This window comes from Ptychodera flava, chromosome 11, assembly GCF_041260155.1.
Source record: "Ptychodera flava strain L36383 chromosome 11, AS_Pfla_20210202, whole genome shotgun sequence".
In the NCBI taxonomy this organism is placed as follows: domain Eukaryota; kingdom Metazoa; phylum Hemichordata; class Enteropneusta; family Ptychoderidae; genus Ptychodera; species Ptychodera flava.
The window spans coordinates 23,317,989-23,342,389 of record NC_091938.1 but is presented as its reverse complement, the minus strand read 5'-3'; the positions used below and the strand labels follow the sequence as shown (position 1 = coordinate 23,342,389).

Here is a 24,401-nt window from a genome sequence, read left to right as displayed (position 1 = left end):
AGCAAATGTATAGTCTGATGAAAAGAATATCTTACAGTGAAAATACAATTGTAAGAATGGTTAATGATGTACTGTTTTACAGTTCTGACTTGCGTTATCTATGGAGAAAATCGATCTTTCATGGTTAGTGAATGAATTTACATATGGATAGTATATCCAACACCAGTTGTATTTTTGTATCACAGTATCTATATTTCCTTTGTGTAATTTACATGGACGAATGTAGTCCGAAATAAAAAAGTATAGTATAATGGGCAAGACATACAATTCCGTAATCTTGATGATTCCCGAGTCACAAATGGAACAAATATGCGCCAAGTAACAGCTGCTGAAAAGTAACATCTGGGATGAAGTTTTGATTTGTGTAGGGGTTGTTGTTTTTTTTGAGAACTATTCACATGACCAAACTCGTGCAAACCAGATTAATGATTACATATATGCGAGTTAGATAGACAGGGTAAATAGCTACAACGTTGATGGCCAGTAGAGGGCGGCCAACTATTGTCCTAATTTCAACAACAGGAGTGCGTTGTGAAGCAATCGTAGACCTGTCGACTGCAAACAATTCCCGTATCAGAAATGTTTACTTTCAACACTACAAAATAAACCTGGTTTGTAGTGGCTACGGGTGCGGATATGTCGCTCCTTTCAGCGAAAGGATCCCGTACCTTACTTCATTATTGAAAAATCTCTCTCTCTCTCTCTCTCTCTCTCTCTCTCTCTCTCTCTCTCTCTCTCTCTCTCTCTCTCTCTCTCTCTCTCTCTCTCTCTCTCTCTCTCTCTCTCTCTCTCTCTGGTATTTTTGTCTGCCGACACGCAAGATCTCTTGTGTAAATTACAACCATTGTAAAGTTCGTTTATTCACTCACGTAACTGTTGAAAACGACGGTACTTACACGAAATACGAAAGAAACCTAGAAAGATAGCGGCAGATGTTCAAAACTCTGTACATGATTCGAAGAAAATCTAAGATTTGTTGTCAGTGCGGCTCGTTAGGAGCGGTAATATAGTTGTAGATAATGTCGACTGAACACCCGTCAATTCTTTACCGGCGGAGCTCAAAATGCCGATGTAACGACATTTTAAGTCACCGCTTCAGTCTTCCTAACCTGAAGTTAGAATCGCATTTCGCTGAATGATCACTGAAGATTGCGACCGCATTTTGCCAATGTTCTCTTCACTTTAGACTAAGATGTCACGAGAAATTTTCAGAGCTAAAAAAATACAACAAAGTGGTTATTATAAACAAATATGAGCACTTTCAGATTATAATAATTATCTTGATTAGGAAAAAAAATCAGTGGGCCTTGTAAAAATCGTTCCCGCTAAAAAGCTGTTGACAATGATTTGAAATTTGAAAGGTCAGTTTTAGTAAATTTGTTACATTTGTACTTAGTGTTCTATTTTGTCGGTGTGTATTCATTGAGCAATACCATCTGTGTTCTCTTAAAAGTTTAATTCCAATGAAAGACATTTCGCCATACAATCTGCCTTCGAATTGCTTACACTTTCCTGTGAGTGTGTCTGGAAACTGCTCGGATACGTTAGGGCGTAAATTATAAACAGTTGTTAGTCAAATTGTTAGCTATCAACGCATTGCTTCTCGCTGGGCCCGACGTCCTTGTTATTCTTCAACTCTCCTTCTTGGTTAACGAAGGACCATTTTCGGATTCTTCCTACATGTAGTCAGCCTCTGGAATCTGTGAATGTATGGAAATAAGTTGAACAAAACGATTGGCAAGTTGCAATCTTAATGGAACCCCGTTTTAAGGAAAGACAACGAAAACACAATTAGAGTTTGAGGCAAAATAAAAAGGACAATAGCTAGTAAGTTTTCACGACATTGAAATGAAAGCATCTCTTTTTGACCTGTGAGCGAGTGACGGAAATATTCATGCGGTGTTGTTTTGCCGATAGGTATGTCCGAAACCTCAGAGCGCCACCATAGTTGAAACGTGAAGAATTCCGTGACCTCCAACCCCAATTGGAGAGTGTCGTCGGCACACAGCTGCAGGCGCCATGCAAGCCGATTCTTCCAATCTTCAGTATACTTATCTTTGACAGAAGCCTATATGTCCCTAGGTATACAAATTTCGATTGGTAATGTGACCTAGCAGCCATATTGGATTTTCCCAAAATATTTAAAAAGCTTCTTCTGATGACCTAGTCTAGTCGATTTGAAATTTGGTGTATAATAAGCATAGCTTTAGGTCTTTAGAATTATATAGGCTCACGTGACGTGCTAGTACTATCATACAAATAATAATGATCTCGTCGACATTAAACGGATGTTAGATGTAAATTTTAATAATATTATGTAATCAATTTTGTTCAAGGAAACCGACACATTTATCTTATTATTATTCTCTATACAGTATGTTGATATTCAAAGAATTGGCCATCTTAACACACAGCATTGCATACAAAATTCAATGTTATTGTTGACCAATGAATTCTGGTCCGGACTAAAATTAAGTCGCCAGCGGTAGCATTTGATTACACATACTGGCTGTGCAATAGGTATTTGGTAAGATTCAAGGACAGGAACTTGCTTACCGTTCCACTTGTGGGGTAGCCGTAGGGTGCGTACTTTGCAGTGGTATCCTGAAAACATACAGTGATTATGTGTTAAGTACTGAGCAACAAAGCAAGACACGGAGGAAAAATACTGAAAAGCTGAGGTCGCAGAAAAGAAGGGATAAGTACATCTTGTATGTATGTATCTATGTATGTATTACGTAGGTAGGTAGGTAGGTAGGTAGGTAGGAAGGTGGGTAGGTAGCAATATATTATGTATGTATGTATGTATGTATGTATGTATGTATGTATGTATGTATGTATGTATGTACGTATGTATGTATGTATGTATGTATGTATGTATGTATGTATGTATGTATGTCTGTATGTCTGTATGCAGTGTTCGAAATAACACCTGTCCGGCAGTCCGAGACTGGTTGTTTTTCTGCCGGACTGGTAAAATAAAAATGTTACCAGTCCGGCGGACAGGTTGACTTTAGCGTGGGGAGTCTTCTTTAAAACTATGTCTGCTATTTTTTCTCCGGGCTCCCATACAAATTTTATGGCAAGACAGTTTTCTTCCCCGTAAATTCATCCTACTCAACAGCGCATAACAAAAATACTTAGGCACATAAAATTAATCGCAGTATCAGGACTGGTAAGTTTTTGGCAGGACAGGCAACTTTTTGAAGTTACCAGTCGTGGTGACTGGTTGATATTTTCCACGAATTTCGAACACTGCTGTATGTATGTATGTATGTATGTATGTATGTATGTATGTATGTATGTATGTATGTATGTATGTATGTATGTATGTGTGTATGTGTATATGCTTGCTGCACATACTTATGTATGTTTGTAAGTAGACATTTAGATTCAAGAATGCCAAACAAAAATAGATAACTGGCCGAGAGAGACGATATCTACTGCTATTTGTTCTCTCTTGCAGCCTTGACTTTGTTTATTCAATCAGTGATGATTCTCACTGACGCATTACAGATTAGTTCTGACTAACAGGGACGCCGTTCTGTTTGAAACACAACAATGTTAAGGTAGTACGCACCTCGAGACTGAAAGTTTTCAACGTTTTTGTTATTATGCTCAAACTTTAAACCATTCCTTTTCAAAGTTCAGGGGAAAAATCAGGGGTCACCTTGCAAATTTGCTCCTTGAGACACAAATTTCCTAAAAGTCACCGACATTGAAATTCAAAGTGCCCGTTTATGTGTGGTAATAGTCCCTAGGGAAATTATGTTTTCAATTTTCTCGAAAACATGAGGGCGAAAAGTCCCAAAAGCATGAACCCGGCAAAGTATACGTAAAAATTTGAGCGTCCGGACGTCTTTGTTCCCCGAGGCACATTCTACCGAAAGGGTTAAGCACAAATCTTACCGCTGTGGTATTTTGATCGGCAGGTGGGATGTATCTCTGGAAGTCCTAAAAGTACAAGCCAGAGGGAAACCAAATATAACAACAGCGATGCAAAACGAGCATGATGACCTCTTCAACATGCTCATTGTGTTGACAAAACAGGGAGGCTGAGTTCATACACAAAATAACGGTGTGCTGTGTACCCTGCACACCTACATCAAGGTTTCATAACTTTTCTCACGGACGCCTATGTTGTCGTATGTTTTCGTTAGTGTTGTTCTGTTTGGAGGGGGCAGTGTGTTCATACAACTACATGTACAAGGTTTCCACATGGATCTTAGAGGAGGTTACTTAAACTTCGTTAAAAGAACTACTTTGACGCTCTCTAAAATTAGTATTTCCTACAAAATTCTCGTGAATCTTTTGCTGAGTGAAATACTGCAAAATATCAAGTTTCCATTGAGAGGAATTTAACGCATTGAATTTTGTCTTGGACGTATTCCATTGTTATTTAAATTCAATGGTTTGCCAGTTGAGCGATACAAAACTGTAATTATTTCATTTTTTCATTTAGATTCAGCGCTTTCATCTGTCGCCGAAAATGACGACTTAAATCCCAGAGTTCTGTCTTTCAAGCGGGATGAGTGGCAGGTTGTTAAATGCCTAGCCACGCCCTGAGTTCAGAAGTTAACTTCTAACATGGGACAGACCAATTTCTCGGCCGCGCCTACCTCTATCTCGCGGCTTATCCTCTTCTGTTTCACGAGATTTTTAGCTTCATAGGCTAGTGCCACCTGTTCCCGGGGGTTGTGTGGTATATTCGTTGAGTACGCCCCCTCCTCCTCTGCCGTGAAGTCTGGGTTGGTAAAGCCGGGGTTTCTGTTGTCGGCGACGGGCTTGATGTACCCCTGGTAATTACTGTTTGGTGCGTAGCTCGACGCGTCGGCATAAACGGCTGCAGAATCACTGATGCCGGAGAGACGTTTGTCGTATTCGGTGCTCGGGATTTCCGTTTTGTCGCCGACTATAACTGCCGACGGCTCCCCGAGTTTAGTTTCCTCGACGTCTTTCCCTGACGAATCGGACGTTTTCGGCTGGTACATCTCTGGCATTTGGAATGTTTCAAGAAATCTGAAAAGATAACCGAAAAATGTTGTAATTTGTTCTCAAACTTATATGATACTTGATCTATATAGCGACTTTCATCCCAGTCTTAAAGGGATACAGTAGTCGGAACTGAGCTCAAAGGTGATATGGGACCTATACGACCAATGTAAATACCGTATCCAAGGTAAGATGGTGATTGATGAAGAGTTAAAACATGTCTGCCATAGTCTACATCGTATAATTTGAATGTTTCAGCTATGATGATGAGGTGCATCTATCGTGCACGAAATACACTGTTTATAAACAAGAAACTCGCACAGGTGCAGTTCCGACGACGGTTTCCCTTTACACAAACTGGGCCAAGTCAAATAAACTGACACTACAGCTTGCGACTTCGACCCTAATTATCGCTTTTTATATTCAGTGTTCTTCTTGCAGCCTTTTTACTTTCACGTAATATCCGCCCATATAAGAAAGATGAACTAGTTTCTGAACAAAGGTACCGGTAACAAGGCAAGACCATGCAGCTACCACTTGTATGCATCCTTCGCAATTTATCGAACTCTTCATCCGCTGCTATTGTTTGTTTCTGCAGAAGTTCGGGAGAACGCAATCGTCAGGCTGACCAAATTGCCGAAGGGGGCAGAACCAAGCTTAGGTAGGGTTTGTTTAATTTACATAAATCTACATATTGATTGTAGAAACCCCCCCCCCCCACCCTCATGCCCGCAAGCTGCGGCCCTGGATGTACGATGCCAAGACTTTATGGTGTTATGTTACTGGTTTACAGTGAAGTTACCGTGCAGAAAGTCAGCCATACTTGTGCATGTAGGGCCAAGTCACTCTGTGGGAGAGCAAGAACAAGTGATCATCTCAGTGTATGTAGAGGGATGGGCGTGGTCCCTCTGATTTTTCGGTAAAACGGTTCCATAAATTATGTAAACTGCGATAATACGATGCCTTGAAAAATTTCAATATTACAATGTTGCTAAATATCGCCTCATTTCTGAAACGACATTTGCGTAGGGACATAACACAAGTCACTGTAAGCTGTATTCCTTCGGTATTACAGTGATGAGAAATGTGGCCATTAAAGTTAGAGCATATATAGGGACACTGATCAACCTGAGAGGTATGGATGGACTGTAGCGAGCTTAAATATGTAAAACCTCGTTTGATTGGCTAAAAGTGGATGTATCCTGCAAGGGTGAACACGAGAACATCTTTGACGGTACATTGCGTAGCATCTGGTCTATGCTTAAACGTGGGGCAGGGAATTATCGTAGCGACTTTTTCGTTGGACTTTATCAGTATATTCATGGGAAACCAATATCACCTGTGGAAATGCTCATTTTCTTCGGGTTGAGCGTCGCTAGCTGCCGTGACTTCTTCGTGTTTCTGCGTTTCCTCTTCCGCGTCGCTGCCTCTGCAACACGTCGCGACACAGCATACGACGGAAGAAAATATTATCACGAGCAGGAGTAGTCCTCCAGAAATAGCCAATATGAGATAGACCCTGTTCACTCTGTGTTCACAGGTTTCTCCTCGGTACCAATACTGCGAATCACTCGGACACCTGGTAAAAGAAGGGGGCAAGGATAGTGATCAGATGTATATAAACGCTCGCGTGACAGCGGGTGTGGCTGTCAGACGCACACTTGGTATAACTGATTAAGGTATACCGTCACCAGTTCCAATTTTGCCACAGTTACCATGGAAAGAGAAAATATAACCAATCAGAGATTTTAAGAGGGTGGCCGCTTTTTAAAAACAGCGCCCTCACATGGGCATTTTGAATACCAAGGAACGACCCTTTGACCATATATGGGCATAATTAGATTACAGGTGACTGTATACCTTTAAGGTATAGCACGCGCCTCAAAATTAAAAGCCTTAAACTTTTGCTCAAACTTTCCCTAGGGAAACTTTTAAAAACTCCATTTCGAAATCAGCGATAAAAAATTAGGGCCACCGTGCAAAGTTTGGTACTAGAGCAATAAGTTACCAATATTTCCAAACACTGAAAATGGCCACCATCCCCGTGTCAAAACTTTTGGAAAAATGATATTTTCACTTTTCACAAAATTCAGCCGGTGAAAATTGTGTTTGCTCCAAGACCTTCAAAATGAGCTCTCCCACAAGTGGAAGACCACAGAAGAATTGCGAACTTTTGGGAGTCCGAATATCTGTCCCAGAAGCGCATTCTACCTTAACCCTTTCACCCCAGTTCCCTGTGTACAGGTCCAACTTTACCATAGAAAACAATGGATTTGGGAAAAACCATGGTGGTGAAAGGGTTAAAGGACCGAAAAACAATCTGGACACGGGAGGGGGAGTGGAGACTTTGCCAAACAGAAAGCCTTACACATTTTAGAACAGACGGGGTGTTGACACACACAAGTAGACACAACATGAGTAACCCTTTTGATAATAGAGAACTTCAAAGGAACAATATCTTGAAGTCTTTGATTATGAAATTATTATCTTTTTTCAGACGAACGAATGCATTTTCTTTACAGTCCTCCAAAAGTATTTTGAAATACAAATGTTAGGCTAACACATGCCATGCCAGACGGAAATTCAATTGTTCAACAAGAACATCGGAAATAACACATTATCCAAGCTGTTTCGACAATTTGAACACTAGACATTTTGGCATGATTTGAGGAGTGGGATAGGAAACGAGAGAGAGAGAGAGAGAGAGAGAGAGAGAGAGAGAGAGAGAGAGAGAGAGAGAGAGAGAGAGAGAGAGGGGTAACACAGCGTCCTCAACACGAAAAATCAACTTTCTGTTAGTCGCTAGGTGGCGGTGTTACTTGTCCATCCTTCTGCCAAAACATGTACATGTACCATCCACTGTAGCAACAACAGACAGTTTCTAACCTAGTGCGCATGGTATAATCGCCGACTGTTTCAAGTTCAAGCGAAACATGAGTTGTCTGAGAAATTTTCGACAGCGATTTTGTAGTCTGTAACTCTTGAATATACGTGTTGAAGGGAACATTTCTGTTATTCTGCATTTATTCGGCGACCAAGCTGTTCTGTTAGTTACCAGGGAGGTAGCGTGCCTCCATGTACTCACCAACAAACGGGATTGTTGTCTTCATCGTGGGTGCAATAACCATCATTTTTACAGTACCCTTCTAGACACTGAGAGCTGGATTCACAGAGGACTTTCAACGGGTTATCGCTGACGGTGCACTCGTAGTTGTCGTCACAATACGCCTCCACTTCACACAAATTCCCTGACTCCAATTCTACAGCAAAACGACGATAAAGACACAAAAAAGGTAAACATGGCGATTGCTGCCTACATCAAAATTGATTTTCATGTACATTTTTCACTCTTTAAACTATTCACAGTGCTCCAAAGGGACCGGCCGTGAAATCTTGAAATCGCTCGTGAGCGGATCGAGGACATGAAGGTTTTTCGTGTTTCTCAATTTGCCATTTTGTTGTCAGGGCTGAATGAGCATGGATTGCATACTTCTTTTCAAGACTTCACACGTTTTCTATTTTCCATTCGTGTGACTATTTTGTGTCGGAAGGGGGGGGGTGTCAATTGTTATCCACTGTTGGCCGCCCCGTCCAAATACCAAATGGTCGATATTTAATCTGAGAGAGTTGCGGAGGGAGGAGAGACCCTTTGTCACGGTGAAAAATGAAGAATTGTCGGATCGATGATATCAAGTCGTTGTCGCCACTTAAATTTGAAGATGGAATTAAATCTTGGGAGCAATGCCTAGACTATCAACACCAACAGTGTCCTCGTTAAGGTAGTATGCGCCGCGAAAGTGAAAGGCTTCAACTTTTGCTCAAACTTTCCACAATGAAACGTTCAACCGCTGTCTTACCAAATCAAGAATATAAATCAATGATAGCAGTGCAAATTTTGGGAAACTAGAGAAACAACTTGGGAGCAATGCCTAGACTATCAACACCAACAGTATCCTCGTTAAGGTAGTATGCGCCGCGAAAGTGAAAGGCTTCAACTTTTGCTCAAACTTTCCACAATGAAACGTTCAACCGCTGTCTTACCAAATCAAGAATATAAATCAATGATAGCAGTGCAAATTTTGGTACTAGAGAAACAAATTACCAAGCATTTACCGATATTTTAAATTCAAAATGGCCAACATCCTTGTGTTAATTCAACGGGGAAAATAAAATTTTTTTTCAAAAAATATGATGGAGAATTTTTTTCTTTTTCCAGGAGCTTCGAAATGATACCCTACAAGCGATGGGACAGAAAAGTACTGTAAAAATTTGAGAGTTCGAATAACTGTCCCCGGGGCAAAATCTACCTTTTTGATAAGTTTTAAGGCAGTGATGCGCCACGGGGACAGATATTCGGACTTTCAAACTCCAGTGTACCCAGCACTTCTTTTAAGAAACTAAGGTCTGATCTACCTTCGTACTGAGTAAAGGTCTCATTCAATGAGTACTTGGCGTTGGGATCATCATAATACCGTTGTAGACTTTTCTCGTAAACATATTCAACGCTGACGTCGCTACCAGCATAGTCCTCCAAAAGTACTTGCGTGTAAACTACCGTGTAATTTACTATGACTGAACCGGTGCTGAAAGGAACGGAGAGAAAAGGTCAACCCAGTTATAACCAATACCGACATTGGCTATAAATAGCTTTGATAGCTTGAAAATTATGGTATACCTGGCGTATAAAATGATATCCTTGAAGTATCCTTGAATTCAAATTTCCCATAATTATGTTTACTTTTCTTGTGTGTACGTTATTTATAGATTGTGGCAATCCTTACCCGATTTGGAATATTTTTTGTATCTTATTTTCGACTCTGTCACGTAAACAGAAAGAAATGTTGCCGTCTAACTTTCTCAATACAATCTAGGGAAATACATCTTATTCTCTGTGCCGCTCACACTACTTTATGACAAAGGACAGCTTAAAAGAAATAGGAAGCTGAGCAAGATTGCAATACTGTAATCTCTTTCGGCAAGGATTTCCGAAACGTCCTTTTACGAGTAGTGCCTTTCAAATTATTGAAGATACAAACAGGTTTCTGGCTACGTGATAAAAGATATGGAATCAGACCTTTATCAAGCAAAAATATTAAAAACCTGCCGAGTCAGCCATTTTCTAGCAAAATCTTTAAGGGGAATACTCGTTCATTTTATCTTGGTGAGAACAATTTGTGACACCACTGATTTCAATACGTTAATCTAATGAATATTACTGATATTATTAAGTCTTTTGTGTGAAGTCTACAGCAAAATGACAATGATGTAAATATGTATTTCGTGCATTTCTACATGCAAGTCAATTAGTTCTGCACTGCCCGCGGACAGTCTGCCACAATGGCAATGATAATGCTAGAGCTTAGACGTCTACTTAGGTTGGAGTAAGTCCGCAGAGAATGTACTATGTGACGTAAACTATGTAAAAAGAGGATTGTCATTTTACCGTATATCCACAATGTTGAATTCCTTGAATCCTGGTAGATCTTCATTGTCGTAAAAAGGCTCCATCTACATGTTAAAAAGGTAATTTGATGCAGGATGAGTTAAGAGTGCGGAGTGCGGAGAGCGAGACAAAGACAAACAGACAGACAGACAGAGACAGACAGACAGACAGACAGACAGACAGACAGACAGACAGAGAAAAACCGACAGCCAGGATGCTTAGGACAAAAAAAATCAATTATGCTGTTCCGATAACATTGTTTTCAAAAATAGCGTCGGTAGGTCGGCAGGGATTTTTTTTCCAAAATATTTTTATTTTTAAATATGCATTTTTCAGGGGTTCAGGGCGATCAAACAATAGCCGTAACATTTCCAGAAAAATGTATCATACTTATAAATGGAATAAAAATATAAAAGAGATCCTCGTTCAAGCAAAAATCAAATGCCTGGTAACGAACGCGTGATTTTACGGGTTTTTTTCCTTTCTTTTTTTTACTTCCGTGTTTACGTAGCTCTGAAAATTTTAGGGTTGGCAGGCAAAAAATAGGGTAGGTCGGGTTATCGGAACAGCACATTTTTTTCTTTGGCCTTATCATGGTAAATACGATAATTTCGACAACTAAGGAAGTTTTAAATTGCTCGTTGCCGATGATAGCGGTATTGTAAGGTTCTAGAGAGAGTCTGTTGACGACATTTAACTTTCAAGAAAGAATTTCCAAATTGAACAAGCAGTAAATATCACGGACGTATCTTGAAAAGTATCACTGGGTGAACGTTCAAATCGTTTTGCTGTCAACATGGTCGGACACATATCGGAGAAACTGGCTCTTCTCAGAGGCGAAAATACTTTTTGTTGTAAAGCCCCGGAGGGAGGTCGTCAGGTTTGTGAATTCGTCGACAAATCGTGACAGGTTTCCGTCAAATGCTTTACAAAACATTGAAAAAATAAGCTTATTGTCTGCATGAGCCAGACCGCACGGAAGGCACGCTTTGAATATTTTACTTACCTCTATCATGAACTCGGTTTCATTGAAGGTTATCAGCGTTTCACTGACTATTAGGATTTCGAATCCATAACTTCTTTCATAGTCTGCGGAGAGAAGCGAGGGCAGACCAGTAATAGAGACATATGGAAACTGGGCCAGGGGTCATAATAATTTAAAGAGAAGAAATGATAATGGAAGAATAAAGCTTATGAATCATTTGACAAAACATCCAGAAAAGAACATTTACTATTTATATAAATATCAAATATCAAAAAGAATATACATACAGATAGCTACATGCAGTGTGACCTGAATTTTCCGTATTTTTCACGTAACCTTTATCATATACACAATGTGTTCAATTTGTGTTATTATTTTCCTCGGCGCAATTGACTAATAGTTCCCGGATGTAGAATACAAATGCCATTATGTTGGTATCAGCCACTGTTTTCTTACCTTTTATTTCATCCGTCACATCTTTATCCCTGGGATAGTTACCCGGTGGGGGCTCATCTGTCGGGTCCTGTTCGCTGGGAGGGGTCGTGGGCGCTGGAGGGGCTGCTGTGGTTTGAGCGCCTGTAGTCGATGCTGTTGTGGGGCTACTGGAGCTGTCGGTTCTCTCCGAGGTTAGATCTGTACTCTCCTCTGTACCAGTCTGAGGATCACTGGAGGACGGTTGCGCTTCTGTCGTTGCCGTACTGTCTGATGTTGTTGTTACAACGTTGGCATCACTGGAGGACGGTTGCGCTTCTGTCGTTGCCGTACTGTCAGATGTTGTTGCACCGTTGGCATCACTGGACGACGGTTGCGCTTCTGTCGTTCCTGGATCGTCAGATGTTGTTGCGCCGTTGGTATTTTCTGTGTTATCGATGGACGTTGCTTGCATTGTAGTTGTTGCTTGGCTCGTTGTAGCAGTAGGACCTGATGTTGTTACAACAGGAGCAGTGATTATTAGGGACATAGAGAGGTCACAATATCTCAGTTAAAAGCAGTTGTTTTTACTCTCGAAATCTGTCTTTATAGGTCTGTCGTTTGTCTGTATGCGTCTGCCTTCTTATCTGGTTGACCGTCTACCCGTCCAATCAATCAATTTATGTCCTTGCAAAGTTCAAGTGCACCGATATGGGTGTCATTCAGGCGAAATGTCTGTCTCTCTGTCTCTCTCCCCCTAAGTCAATACCAGTAGCGCCTTTTACTTTGTTGACTTAAGTGTTTACCTGGTACGATTTGGCTGTCATCTAGACAAAATACTGGGTATCACATGAAACCGGGAAGTTTAAGAAAAACGCATACCTTGATCCTGACATTCAGTTTTTTTAATTGAGTGATAGGCACAACGTTTGAATACCGTTGTTATCACAGTTAATTTCTACTGGAATTTTATGCAATAAATTCAGAGTGTTCATTACTGTAAAGGCATGTGTATTGTATGTCAGGCCCCTACCATTTAAATCGCTATATCTCCGCTGCATAACTGATAGTTGATAAACTGGCGAGTAAAATAGGCAGTTTTCAAAGTCATGTAGAGAGGACTGGCTGTGTAAGCTGACAAAATTCCTTTCCCTTTTCTATGCTCCCAGTATATTGGACGCCCCGATAGGCTGACCGGCCGCCTTTGTAATACACAACTTATACACGTACAGCGATTTTATCGAGTGCTGCTCCGCAAAAAGGAAGCTCAACCCGGATAGAATACTAATTCGGTTTTAGTGATATTAATATTTCATAATTACGATTTATTATTTTTAATAATTACGAAAATAATATCATATTTTTAGACTATCAATGTCCAGTTCGCCTGTGACATTACCATGCACTGGTCCATGTACAAGTCTTGTTCAGGCAACTTCTTTGTCCTATCTACGCCACAACCAAAGGAAAAAACTGGTGTCGTTGTAACTTACAGATTTTCTCTGTAGATCTAATATGAATTTTCTGGTGCATATTTTTCTCCTTTATCATCACAGACACACTGTCTGCATGGGACACACAAGTTTGTGTGACGCTAATAGCAGTGATCTCATAAAAAACATGTTGCCTCAATAAACTAGAAGTGAATAGAAGTGGTATCTTGTGTCTCAATGTTTAACACAGTGTGCCAATCATTAGCTGTCATTTATAACCCTTGGCAGGGTCTGTTTTGTCTTTATACAAGCAGAATTTCTGACTGCATCAAGTAGGCTTAATCAACAGTTACTGTAAGCATAGACCCTCGAGAAAAATAAACTCGAGGGCCTATGCCGTAAGTGGCCACGGGTGTAGGCACAAATATGTCACATCAATAGATATGCCGACCACACTCTTTCCGGTTCTTTATTCTTGGTATGTACAGTATGTACACCTGTACACTGAATTTCAATTGAAACTGATTATCTACTTTTGAGAAATCGTGTTTACAGACAGACAGACAGACAGACAGACGGATAACAGTACTGTACACAGGAGCTGAAAATGTTACAGAGCGAACAGTGCAATGAAATTTGTTATTTATCTTCGCGAACGCGGTACAGCAATATCAGAATATCAAACGGGTCAGAGAGACTTGACCAAAATTACAACAAGTGCCATAAATAAAAACCCCACCCACCTAAAAATGCAACAAGTGTCATAATTTAAAACTACACCCTGCACTAAATGTCGGGCATTGCTGATTGAGACCTGTATAAAAACAAAAAAAGTAGCACTTCGACATTCTTAACAAAAGACCTGTTGACCTCTTCTGTCGGTGAGGATGACCTGTCGACTTAGCACCAACTCTTCCGTCTCTCTATTTTTAAATTTGTAAAAAAGTGACTTAGTGACCCCGAAAATCAGGTCAGTGGATTTTCAGGGCACTTCCCGCGGCTCGGATACGACCCTGTGACTAACGGAGTCGCCATTATTTACTGCCTGGGGTGGTCGGAGGAATTTCATCGGAAACTCTCAGTAACCCCCCTACTGAACCCCTTTTTAGAAAAGTTAAATACCAATACATGTATTTGTAAATTTGACACAAATACAGCAATAGCAAAGACCTTTCAAATCCTGGTATACCCTGCTTGAGTATCATCGGTTATCTCATGACGGTTGAAAAAGGTGAAACCAACAAAAGGAAAATTCAAAGTGACGACAAACTACAGATATCAAAGCTCACGCTGTAACCAGTATCCAACCATATTAATTTGGATGGTTATCATGACAGGTTTTTCACTAGGATATCTGACTAGGCAGAATTTGATAGTACGGGGGGGGGGGGAGAACACGCCAGAGGCTGAAGGGGAAAGCATCAGGGGGCTGTCCCTTATCTTGCATGGGAAATGTTGAGAAATTGATGTGTGCAATGGTGCATTCTGGTGCATTATAAGAGGTGTTTTTAGTTTGTTTGTTTTTTTTACTAAGAAAAACTGTTAGAACAGCCGAACGGGAGAGTACGAGAGGGGGTGTCCCCCTCTCGCATCGAAAATTTTGAGAAATTTATGTGTGCAATGGTGCAATCTGAGAGGTGTTTCAATTTAATAAGCACAAAAAAAATTGAGTAACCCCCACTTCTTCCTCTCCACATTTTGAGCAACCCACTTGAAGTTTGCAATATTTTTAACCACCCCCCCCCGCCCTCATATTCCTCCGATCCCCAAAGCTGTAAATAATGACGACTCCCTAAATGGCATGACACGCCCTTTACAACATGTGATTGGTAGGTAAATTTTTTATTTTGTGTCTTTGATTTTTCGTTTGTTTTACCATGAGCATGTGTTAGAATACCTTCCGCACTGAACACTTTTTTCGAACCTGAAATAATGTGTATATTAGATCTATTTTAGCATTAGCTGAGTACTAATAAGCTACGGCCCAAACTTATTTTAAGCTCTGAACACTTTTTTTCAGGATGTCTAAAACTTATGCAATCCTCGCCAACTAACTTAAAGGCTCTATCCAGTTTTCCGTGCTACACCTGAACATCTCATTCCAGTTTCATCTGGCAAGCAGTCAGTTGAGAACTCGTGTTTACAGACAGACGGATGGACTGATAGCCGCACGACATCACCGAGGTCCCGTGAGTAAGCATGGGGGCTTAAAACACAAACCTTTTCATGCATTCATATAGACATTTTATTAAAGTCTTATTTAATGTTGGATAGCAATCAGCGACGTATAAATTGATCGACCTACGATCTTATCAATCACATAAGAGCTGGGGACTTTTTAATTTTACATTTTAACGGGTACGAACTATCAAAAGCAGCGACATTTTGCAAAATTATGCGTGATTTCTAAAAATGCCAAAAAAGTTTAGGGTCGGAGGGTTTCAAATATAGGGTAGGTCAGGTTATCGAAACACAAACCTTTTTTATCTGACTAAGTATTCTACAAGGTGGGGGATGGCAAACTTTGTAACACTGCCTGAGGTTCGATTGTACTTAATTAAATATTCAATTGCTGAGGTCACGTTTTTTAAGTTGATTGTGCCGGTATCTATGAATTCGGGGATTCGAGACCCATCATATACGTATCGTGTTTTGTGTTAGTATTTGGGCGTCATTTTGCAATTATTAATCAACATCGCATTCATAATACCCATTAAGCAAGCAAGGCACATGCAATGGTGCGGAAAATCCTGTATATATTTCAAATGATAAATAGTAATACGTATAAGGTCCATTGACGGGCTAATTGGTTGTTTTTGGTTAATTGGTGGAATTTGCACCTAGTGACGATTGATATCAGAAACACTGTTCTCCTGCTCTCTGGAATATCTACGATCATTCAGCGTTGCCGTAAAACGTCCCATTAAAGGGCTGGTGAAGAGTAAAACTGAAAATTTTATTGCTTGTTCATTTTGACGACTTAAATGGTCAAAGAAACATCAGCATTGGAATTTTTCAAAACTGCCCTCCCAATTCCGAATAAAGGCCCTAGCGACGCCCTTGGATACGAAGATACAAATCTTCGGTAATCTTCGGCAAATGTCGGGTATGACGTCATCCGAGGACATCGATCGCTGACGCCAGCTATTCACGCCATGGTGCTTTGGCACGCATTCTCCAAATCCATTGTGAAAAGTTGTAAGGCAGGGCTAGGGACAGAGAACTGCTAAGCGTTGTGTCTCTATGCATCGTTCTCATTCAGAATCAAAATTGTTTCAATGGCCGAAGGATGAAAATCTGGCCAGAAAATGGACCAAGTTTGTGGAAGCAAAGCGGATTAATTTTACCCCTGTAGCCTCGAGCGTAGTTTATTACAAACACTTGCCGATTGTTTTGCCAATCGCACGGATACGATCACGGATTTTCCAGAAGGCAAGCCCTGATTTATAAGATATTAAGAAAACTAGTGATTGGCTAGGTCATTTTGGTGGTGTAGTTCTACCTCGCGAGTTCTCAGTAACCAAAGACAACGATGACTGCTGTGCTTGCTTTCCAAGCATTTCTATGTGGCCAAACCATGTGTTGTGCAACATCGTATATTTACTGCACACTAAATGATCTCATACGCCCGGGATCATGCCATTCACACTCGACGACGAATTCAGTGTACAAGTTACAACTACAACACACCTGAGCTCAAATTATCGAAGAAATTCATCTGTGAAAAATATCAGAAATTCATATTTAAAAACGTGAACGGTAGAATGTTTAACTGTGCGTGGCAGGGCGTGACCTTGGACACACTGTACAGTCGGTCAATCTACAGATTGCTGGGAATATAAATGTACAGTGAAATACTGAGATAGGATTATGGAGAACAATTTTCCAAGTTTTATACGGGCATAAATTTGAGGGTTTTGAATCTCATGTCAAAGCTATGTCAATGATTTAAAGTTTTCGGCTGTAAACATGATTGGATTCGGAAAACGCCACACTAGAACACTAGCAACAGATCATACACACTTTCCACCGGTTTCTCGATGTTTTGGCACGTAGTAGGTTTCGGCTGGAAATTTTCACAACCCCGATTTATTTGGCCCTGACAGTCTAGCCGTTTCAACCTTTATCAGCGTAGCCTATAGTCTATATCGTCTTGTCAGGACTGACATGAGACGACAGTACGATAATACGGGCAGTGCGAGCGAGCGTTCTCTCTGAAGCCAGTGAAGGACTACCATAAATAATACCATAGAGCGTAATACGGACAGTACGACTACGAGCGAGCGTATTGTCTGTACGACTGACACAATTTGCTAGAGACTTACAGCTACCGCGTACAGTCCAAAATCTAGCTAACATTTGTTCGTCCTCAGAGGACGAATATACACTGTTTTGGTCGTGGTAATCGACTACTCTAGTCGCCATCGTATTACACGCAACCACAGATCATGCAGAGGCTGTCCCCCCTATTGACGTCACACATCGGGTTTGATTTTTCGCGGCAAAATTTGACTTAGCTTCGGAAAATGCACTTTTTTTCCAGTAAATACGCTCTTAAACCATTTTCCTGCTGGAAATTTTTTGCTTTTGCCTTTCCAAGCATTATTTAACGAGTGAAAACAACCTTTTCAGCGATTTTATTTTTACTCTTCACCAGCCCATTAACTCGCAAATCTGTCAGGCGCGGTTTCACCGATTAATGACCAACCAGATGACCAAGATTACATCCGCTGTGCAAATGTATTCTGCGGAAGTACACTGGCTGGCGTCATCGAACGATCAAACACAACTATAGTTCAAGCCGAGAAATCTGATGGATCTCCGCACGAAAAGTGATTTTATATACCGTCTCTCTCATATGACACCTGAAGCGTTGGTTCTAGTATCTTCTGACTGAATTTTCAAATCAAATAAAGCCCCCCCCCCCCTCGTAATTTGCTGTTATCAATGATGAATACCTTTTTACGTTGAAAGCCTGCTGCAAGATAACACCACCTGATAGATAAGGGGCCCTGATCGGAACATTAGCATCAGGGTCGGCTGAAGTCGAGCAACTTCTGGCTTGAAACGTTTGTACTCAAGATAGCTATCAATTCAGCGATCGCAATGAACAAATAATATATAATAAATAATACGGGTTCAACGGAAAAGGTAGCCTAGATTGCTTTACCGTCCGCTTGCCTCCGTACCTCCGTCCCCACACTTCTGTGTGTCGTCGGAAGTACGGAGGCAAGCGGACGGTAAAGCAATCTAGGCTCAACGGAAAAGGCATCTCCGGTTCTGTAGCCGGTGCTCATCGGGGCGATATTGTTGAACGAATGAATAAATGAATGGATTGACACGTCTGTTGGTCAATGATTCAGTAAAGGATGCAGTGAGTGAGATTGTGAGTGAGACTGTAGGTGAGTGAGTGAGTGAGCGAGTGAGTGAGCAGTAAAATGAATGATAAGTGAATGGTTTAGGTTGGAATGTTTACATTCAGTGCGTCATTTTACATAGCTTTCTATAAGTCAACGGTGCCATTCTTCCCCGTTATCGTCGTACCCTTTCATGCCAGCTCGATAATGCACTGCAACTGAATGATTTTGTTTATTTTCGTTATCATCCAAATATAGATACAAAAAATCGTTTAAGCAATTTAATTGTAGAAGTAGTCATTTGCACAGATCGGTTCACCCTAATTAAAAATGGCGGGGCAAAGGATTGTGGCACTTTTCCTACCCTTCTCAAGTTCTTCTCCAAAATGCAGAGACAATATATTTGCGCTTGCTGAAATATTTCAATACATATCTACGTTATCAGGTACTTGTCACGTGAGCACTGGCCCGTGGACGTTCGTGAAAGGCGCACTTTGAAACTGGCACACCCTGTTTGTCTTCTGTGTGTCGTTGAATAAGAATTCTTGATTGAAATTAATCCGGACGGACCGACATAATTTTCGCAAGATCTGTAAAAGGGGCCCACAAATCTATAGCCAGGAAGATAGAGAGTACCAGCTTGAATAACAGTTTAAACCCTGTCTCGGCCAAAGACTTTGTGTTTACTTTGATAGGTAGTTGCACCTTATATCACAGTCACCTGTTTTCTAAAATTCCGCTCTGCTCCTACGCGCCCCATAGACGTGCATATGTAAACACGTCTATGGGGCGCTTAGGCGCAGAGCAAAATTTTAGAAAAAAAGTGACTGTGCTTATATACAGGAAAATGGAAATAAATTTAGATGCTTTGCTATCGGATTCGAATTCACAACCCCAAGGAAGTCTCTTTTGTCAGTGATCAGACCTATACTCGACCGCACTCCCATCTCCACACTCCTAAAATCGCTACCGTCGAAAACAGCGTACAAGGTTTGCCGAAGGCTTACTGTGACCAAGGCTAACTTGTAAGATTTAGTGGCAAAATATATGTGACTTAAGGACTGTCAGCAAGTGGAACAAATTATTGAATACAAATAAATATTCCGTAGTACTTCCCAATCTGATTAAAATCAGATGTAGAGGCGACTCATATACTAGGAGAGGCGACAGCAAGAGCATACCCCGTACCGTACGCGTAAGTAGACGTCGCCGTACTCTACATCTGATTTTAATCAGATTCTAGTACCTCCATGCCGCCGACAGTGAACAGCTCTCAGTCCTACGACTAAGTTGACACATAAGCCTGACAACAAGGCTAGGTTTAGTCGACTAGAGTGTATTATTGTTTACTTTTGAATAACATTTTCAACATGTCTAAATAAGCTAGGAGACTTTGTTTACAGCAGCTCTCAAAGACACGCTACAGCAATGGTGACAGAGATCGACCATAGACGTTCATCTTTCATCTGATTTACGACTATTATTCAGGTTCCTACCTTCACCTTTGACCCTAAAGTCAACGGCACGGTCAAGATATAGTCGCAGAGTTCCATATTTGTATTTGCCGCCAGTAATTTTCAAACGATACACAGTGTGCGTTCAGAATACAACAAATGTACCTTGCAAGACGATACATAGATGAGTCGGAATCTCGTAGAAGTTACATCAGGATTACATTTTCCTGATAAGTCAGTATACAGAGCTTTACGTGATTACTTCAATATTTGGCATACCAAGCTTTGCATTCGCGCACTTCTCTCAAATAAGGGAGCGTTCAGTTATTATGGCCGGGGGTGAGCCAGCAAAATCCAGGGGGGGGGGGTCACCTTAAATATGAAAACTGCAAAGGGGGGCATGTATTTTTCAAACAGCTCAGGGTCACCTAATTTTCATAAGTATCCGTCCCGTCAAAACAGTTTCAGTGTTCAGAAATATTCTGGGAGACAAAAATGATTCGCTGCATGATTTCATTCTCTGAAGTCATTTAACTGTTAACCTAAACAAAAATATAATTATCTGTCACATGAACATCTTGCCTTGGCAACTCTGAGGCTTGTCTTATTTTAAATCGAGCTCACTGTGAGGGCAATGAACAATTCCTATCACTTACATATTAGAGATGTAGCAAGTTTTGTCAGAGAAAATATTTAACAGTTATTTGTAGACTACTAGTACCATGAAAAGTGAAATTATACTTTTAGGTGAAATTCCAATATCATAATTGTTGTCCACATCTGAACTTTCAAATACCCTATTTGAATCAAGTACATTTGTATCAATTGTCAAACACCTATAAAAGCAAAGATTAAGTTAGTTTAGCATTGAAAAAAAATTATTCATAGTTTTCTCATAGACTCCAATGTAGTGAATCAACATTTCGTTGAAATTCCAAAATCCAATTTCTTGCACATATATCAACTTTTAACCATCCTAATCTAACTAAGTACTTTAAAATGATTATCAAACATCTATAAATACACAGATTTAGCTAGTTTTGTATTGGAAAAAAATTATTCATAGTTTTCTCATAGACTACCATGTATAGTGAATCAACATTATCAACAGCTGATTATCAATTAAATCAAAATATTAAAATTTTGTACACACATGCTTGCGTAAAAATATTGCGATCCACCTGTAATTTCTGTCCAATCCCTTTGATGGGTGATTTCAAAATTATAGCAAGTCAGAAGGGGAAAATTGATCATTAACACCTTGTGAGTTTGTAAGGGAGATCATTTGCAAATATCTGAGAATCTTTTTGGGGGTTTATCGTCCCCCCCCCGAGGTGTTTGTGTGTGAAGGTTTACTAAAGCAATTGGGGGGGTCATGAAATTTTTGTCATCTTAAAAGGGGGGTCATCAATTTTTTGGTGCAATGGGTAGGGGATTCACTTATTTTGACTGATGCGCAGGAAGAAGTTGCCGGCCCACCCCGGCCATAATAACTGAACGCTCCCTAAATCGGGTGTACACAACGAAGTATAAACCTCAATTTATGAGTCCGTCCTTGTTGTTCGACAGAGGCAAAATATAGGTCACCTCTAAAGGTTCCGAAACCAACTTTCATGAATCGACCCTTGCCTGGGCGTAAATCTTCGTACGATTCGTTGGTATGAATCTATCAGTTTGACAGTTTATACTGTAACACAAATGTATTCACGAAATACTGTACTGAATAACCTATTTTCTTTCGCATTTTTTTCCTCGCAGCAACGTTTTGAACAATGTGGAACGCATCGTCGTCGCCGCTGTCGTCAACATTATCGTCATCCGATCATCATCAGAGGCGGCAGCGGCGTTTTTGTACAGCTGTTACGTGTGAGGCTATGCAAACATGTCCCTACAGTAGCAGACTTAGGTATAAAAAAGTAGAATTTTACAGGATTTTACAAAAGCCAAGTAGTCCAGTTGCCATCAACGAAGTAGCCTAGAAGCTATTAGTTCATGTCGGACTGTTTTGACCAAAGATTAAATCAAACGGTGGTTAATGTATACCTGTATACTCGCCATAAATGTCCATTCAACTGTTAAGATTTCTTCCTATCACAAGTTTAGTGCCCCACATGTAAAAATACTTAATCTCAATGAATAACCGCAGAGATACTGAGCGGTAACTTACGCCAAATTGAGACTCTCTATAGACTCTTATCTACGCACTGTATGGACAGTGTAGGCTTATACTGGAACGAAGCAAAAACCATTTCCCCCAAAGCCATAGCGAAAACCATTAAAGTTTAGAAATACCATACTCATCCATGAGGGTAGGTTTTATGCATGGTAGAACGATGGCCAGGAGAAGACGCATTCGAGCAAAAGCGACGGAGAAAACAGGCGTATTTGTGCAAGGGCGGTATGAACAGCCACAATGGTAAGCCAAACGTTGTCGCTCTCGCCCTAAATATGGAGCGCCGTGTTTGTGTGACAGTGTAAAACTTGAATTCTTCCGGCTCTTAAATAGGCTCGGTTCCACATTCTGTGTACTTCCGTGATGCGCTAATGTAACACGGACTGGTACAGAACACGTTTTGACGTAACCGTCGCAGTTCACAGAATTTGGCCTGTTTTATCCTTTTTAGAGGGGAAAATACTTTAGCGTGTTGAGAAAAACAATTACTGTGCATAATAATCATTGTATTTTCCTATACAGCTTATAGTTGGTCACGTGTCTCGCCTACTTGTCAGTTTCCATAATGTGTAATTGATAAAGGAGTAAAAAAAGACTAACACTAAGTATAAATAAGACATCATAAATAGGTTAGAAGGTTAACGCGAAATACGTGAGCAAACAGTCAACAATTGAAATCAAAACAGTCACCGTATAAATAGACGGTAGCGGGACGGATGGCCTTTGAATGGCAGCGAGACATATCTAGCAAACATAGAATACTCACTTTGTGTTGTGACGTCATCGACCAGAATCAGGGTCAGGACTGCCATGGCGAGTGGCAAAATGGTGTTTTGTACCTTCATTTCGACGATATGTTGTTTTGGTTTAAACAATTAAAAAATCCAGACGCTGAAGGAGAGAACGGCAGAGGCTGTGACTTGCCGGGTCGGCGCACAATTAAGATAAGGTCCGTGTAGCGGCTGTGTACAGCGAAACACCGACAGGTTAATAAGTTACCGTTAAATGACTAAGCTCCCTTCTCACACAAACTGTGCAGGGTAAAGGTCTAACCACTGAAATCCATCAGTGCATTTTGACACCGGTGTCATGTAAGCGTTTTCAGTTGAATTTCAGGTGTGGTCGATTGGTGCGAGTGAGACATAATAATTGCCTGTCTCACGTGATGTCAGACGATACAATTGTCCGTCTTGTTATTCTTGTGTTATTGTAGCTTTAAGGAACAATTGCGGTAAAATTTGAAAATATTATTTTTGCCCGTTCAAACATCATTTTCTTTTGTTGACATGGGTACAAGTATTAACCATACAAATGCAACAAAACTGTGTCCAATATGCTATGTTATCGTGATAATTGAAATTCAGCGTGAATTTTTCACCTGCAAACAGTACAAGCAGACACGTGACCCACACAGGCCGTGTTTACAAGGTGAATACAATGCAGTTCAGCAGGATTTCGGAAGTAGTTTCGAAAAACTGATAAACGTAGTGAAAGGAAACAAACACCAAAGGTTACACTGACTCCTCGTTGGCTCAAGGCAATACTTGACTTCTTTTCAAAAAATGTAGGCCGAACGTACATATTCTAATGACTGTTGAGAATATTATGTCTTGCCATGGGCATTCTGTGCAAGAAAACGAGACCGTTGATGTGGCAGGGCAGGCCATGGTTTTTTTGTTCAGGGTTTCTCGGGAGTCAGAAATATGATCCAGCTGACATCGTACCCAGAATATCAGGTGTACGACAATTTTGCATGATAATTGTTTTATTGTGCATATTTGACATGCGCAAAGCTAATGTTTAACCCTGGCTATGTGCACAAAATTTAAGCTCTGATTAATCTGAGAAGTAGATTGAATGTACGCTCTTCGGTCGTTGACCTCTTTTCCTGTCCTACCGACAGTCACCCTTTATTTGAAATGACGCCGGATTTCAAAACTGCACCATGTTTGTTGTATTTGGGGTATGAAATGACTGCTTTTTACCCAGTTTCCTGGAAGAATTCCATACGTGCTGCGCTACAATGGCCTCTGCAACTGGTGTCTAACCACCCAAGTGTAGATTAATGGCAAATAACGATTAGCATCATTGCGGCTTGTCTTATACAAATAGAATTCTTGTATTAGGTAAATGTGATATATTATATCGCTGAA

The 24,401-nt window shown here is 40.5% G+C and overlaps 1 protein-coding gene across 2 annotated transcripts; it reads right to left on the bottom strand.

The window, feature by feature from the left end:
- Positions 1–824: 824 nt before the first annotated feature.
- Positions 825–23,321, bottom strand: LOC139143863 (interphotoreceptor matrix proteoglycan 2-like). 2 transcript variants are annotated; one of them, XM_070714444.1, is made up of 11 exons: positions 23,015–23,313; positions 11,877–12,341; positions 11,442–11,524; positions 10,436–10,500; positions 9,406–9,575; positions 8,078–8,252; positions 6,332–6,571; positions 4,620–5,019; positions 3,910–3,954; positions 2,557–2,604; positions 825–1,700 (listed from the first exon to the last, which is right to left on the bottom strand). In XM_070714444.1, the coding sequence occupies exons 1-11, from the start codon at positions 23,091–23,093 to the stop codon at positions 1,677–1,679; spliced, it is 1,794 nt and encodes a 597-aa protein (XP_070570545.1). In that variant the 5' UTR covers positions 23,094–23,313; the 3' UTR covers positions 825–1,676. The 2 variants fall into 2 exon arrangements, with proteins under 2 accessions (XP_070570545.1, XP_070570546.1); XM_070714445.1 differs by lacking the exon at positions 3,910–3,954 and having other exon boundaries at positions 23,015–23,321.
- Positions 23,322–24,401: the final 1,080 nt, after the last annotated feature.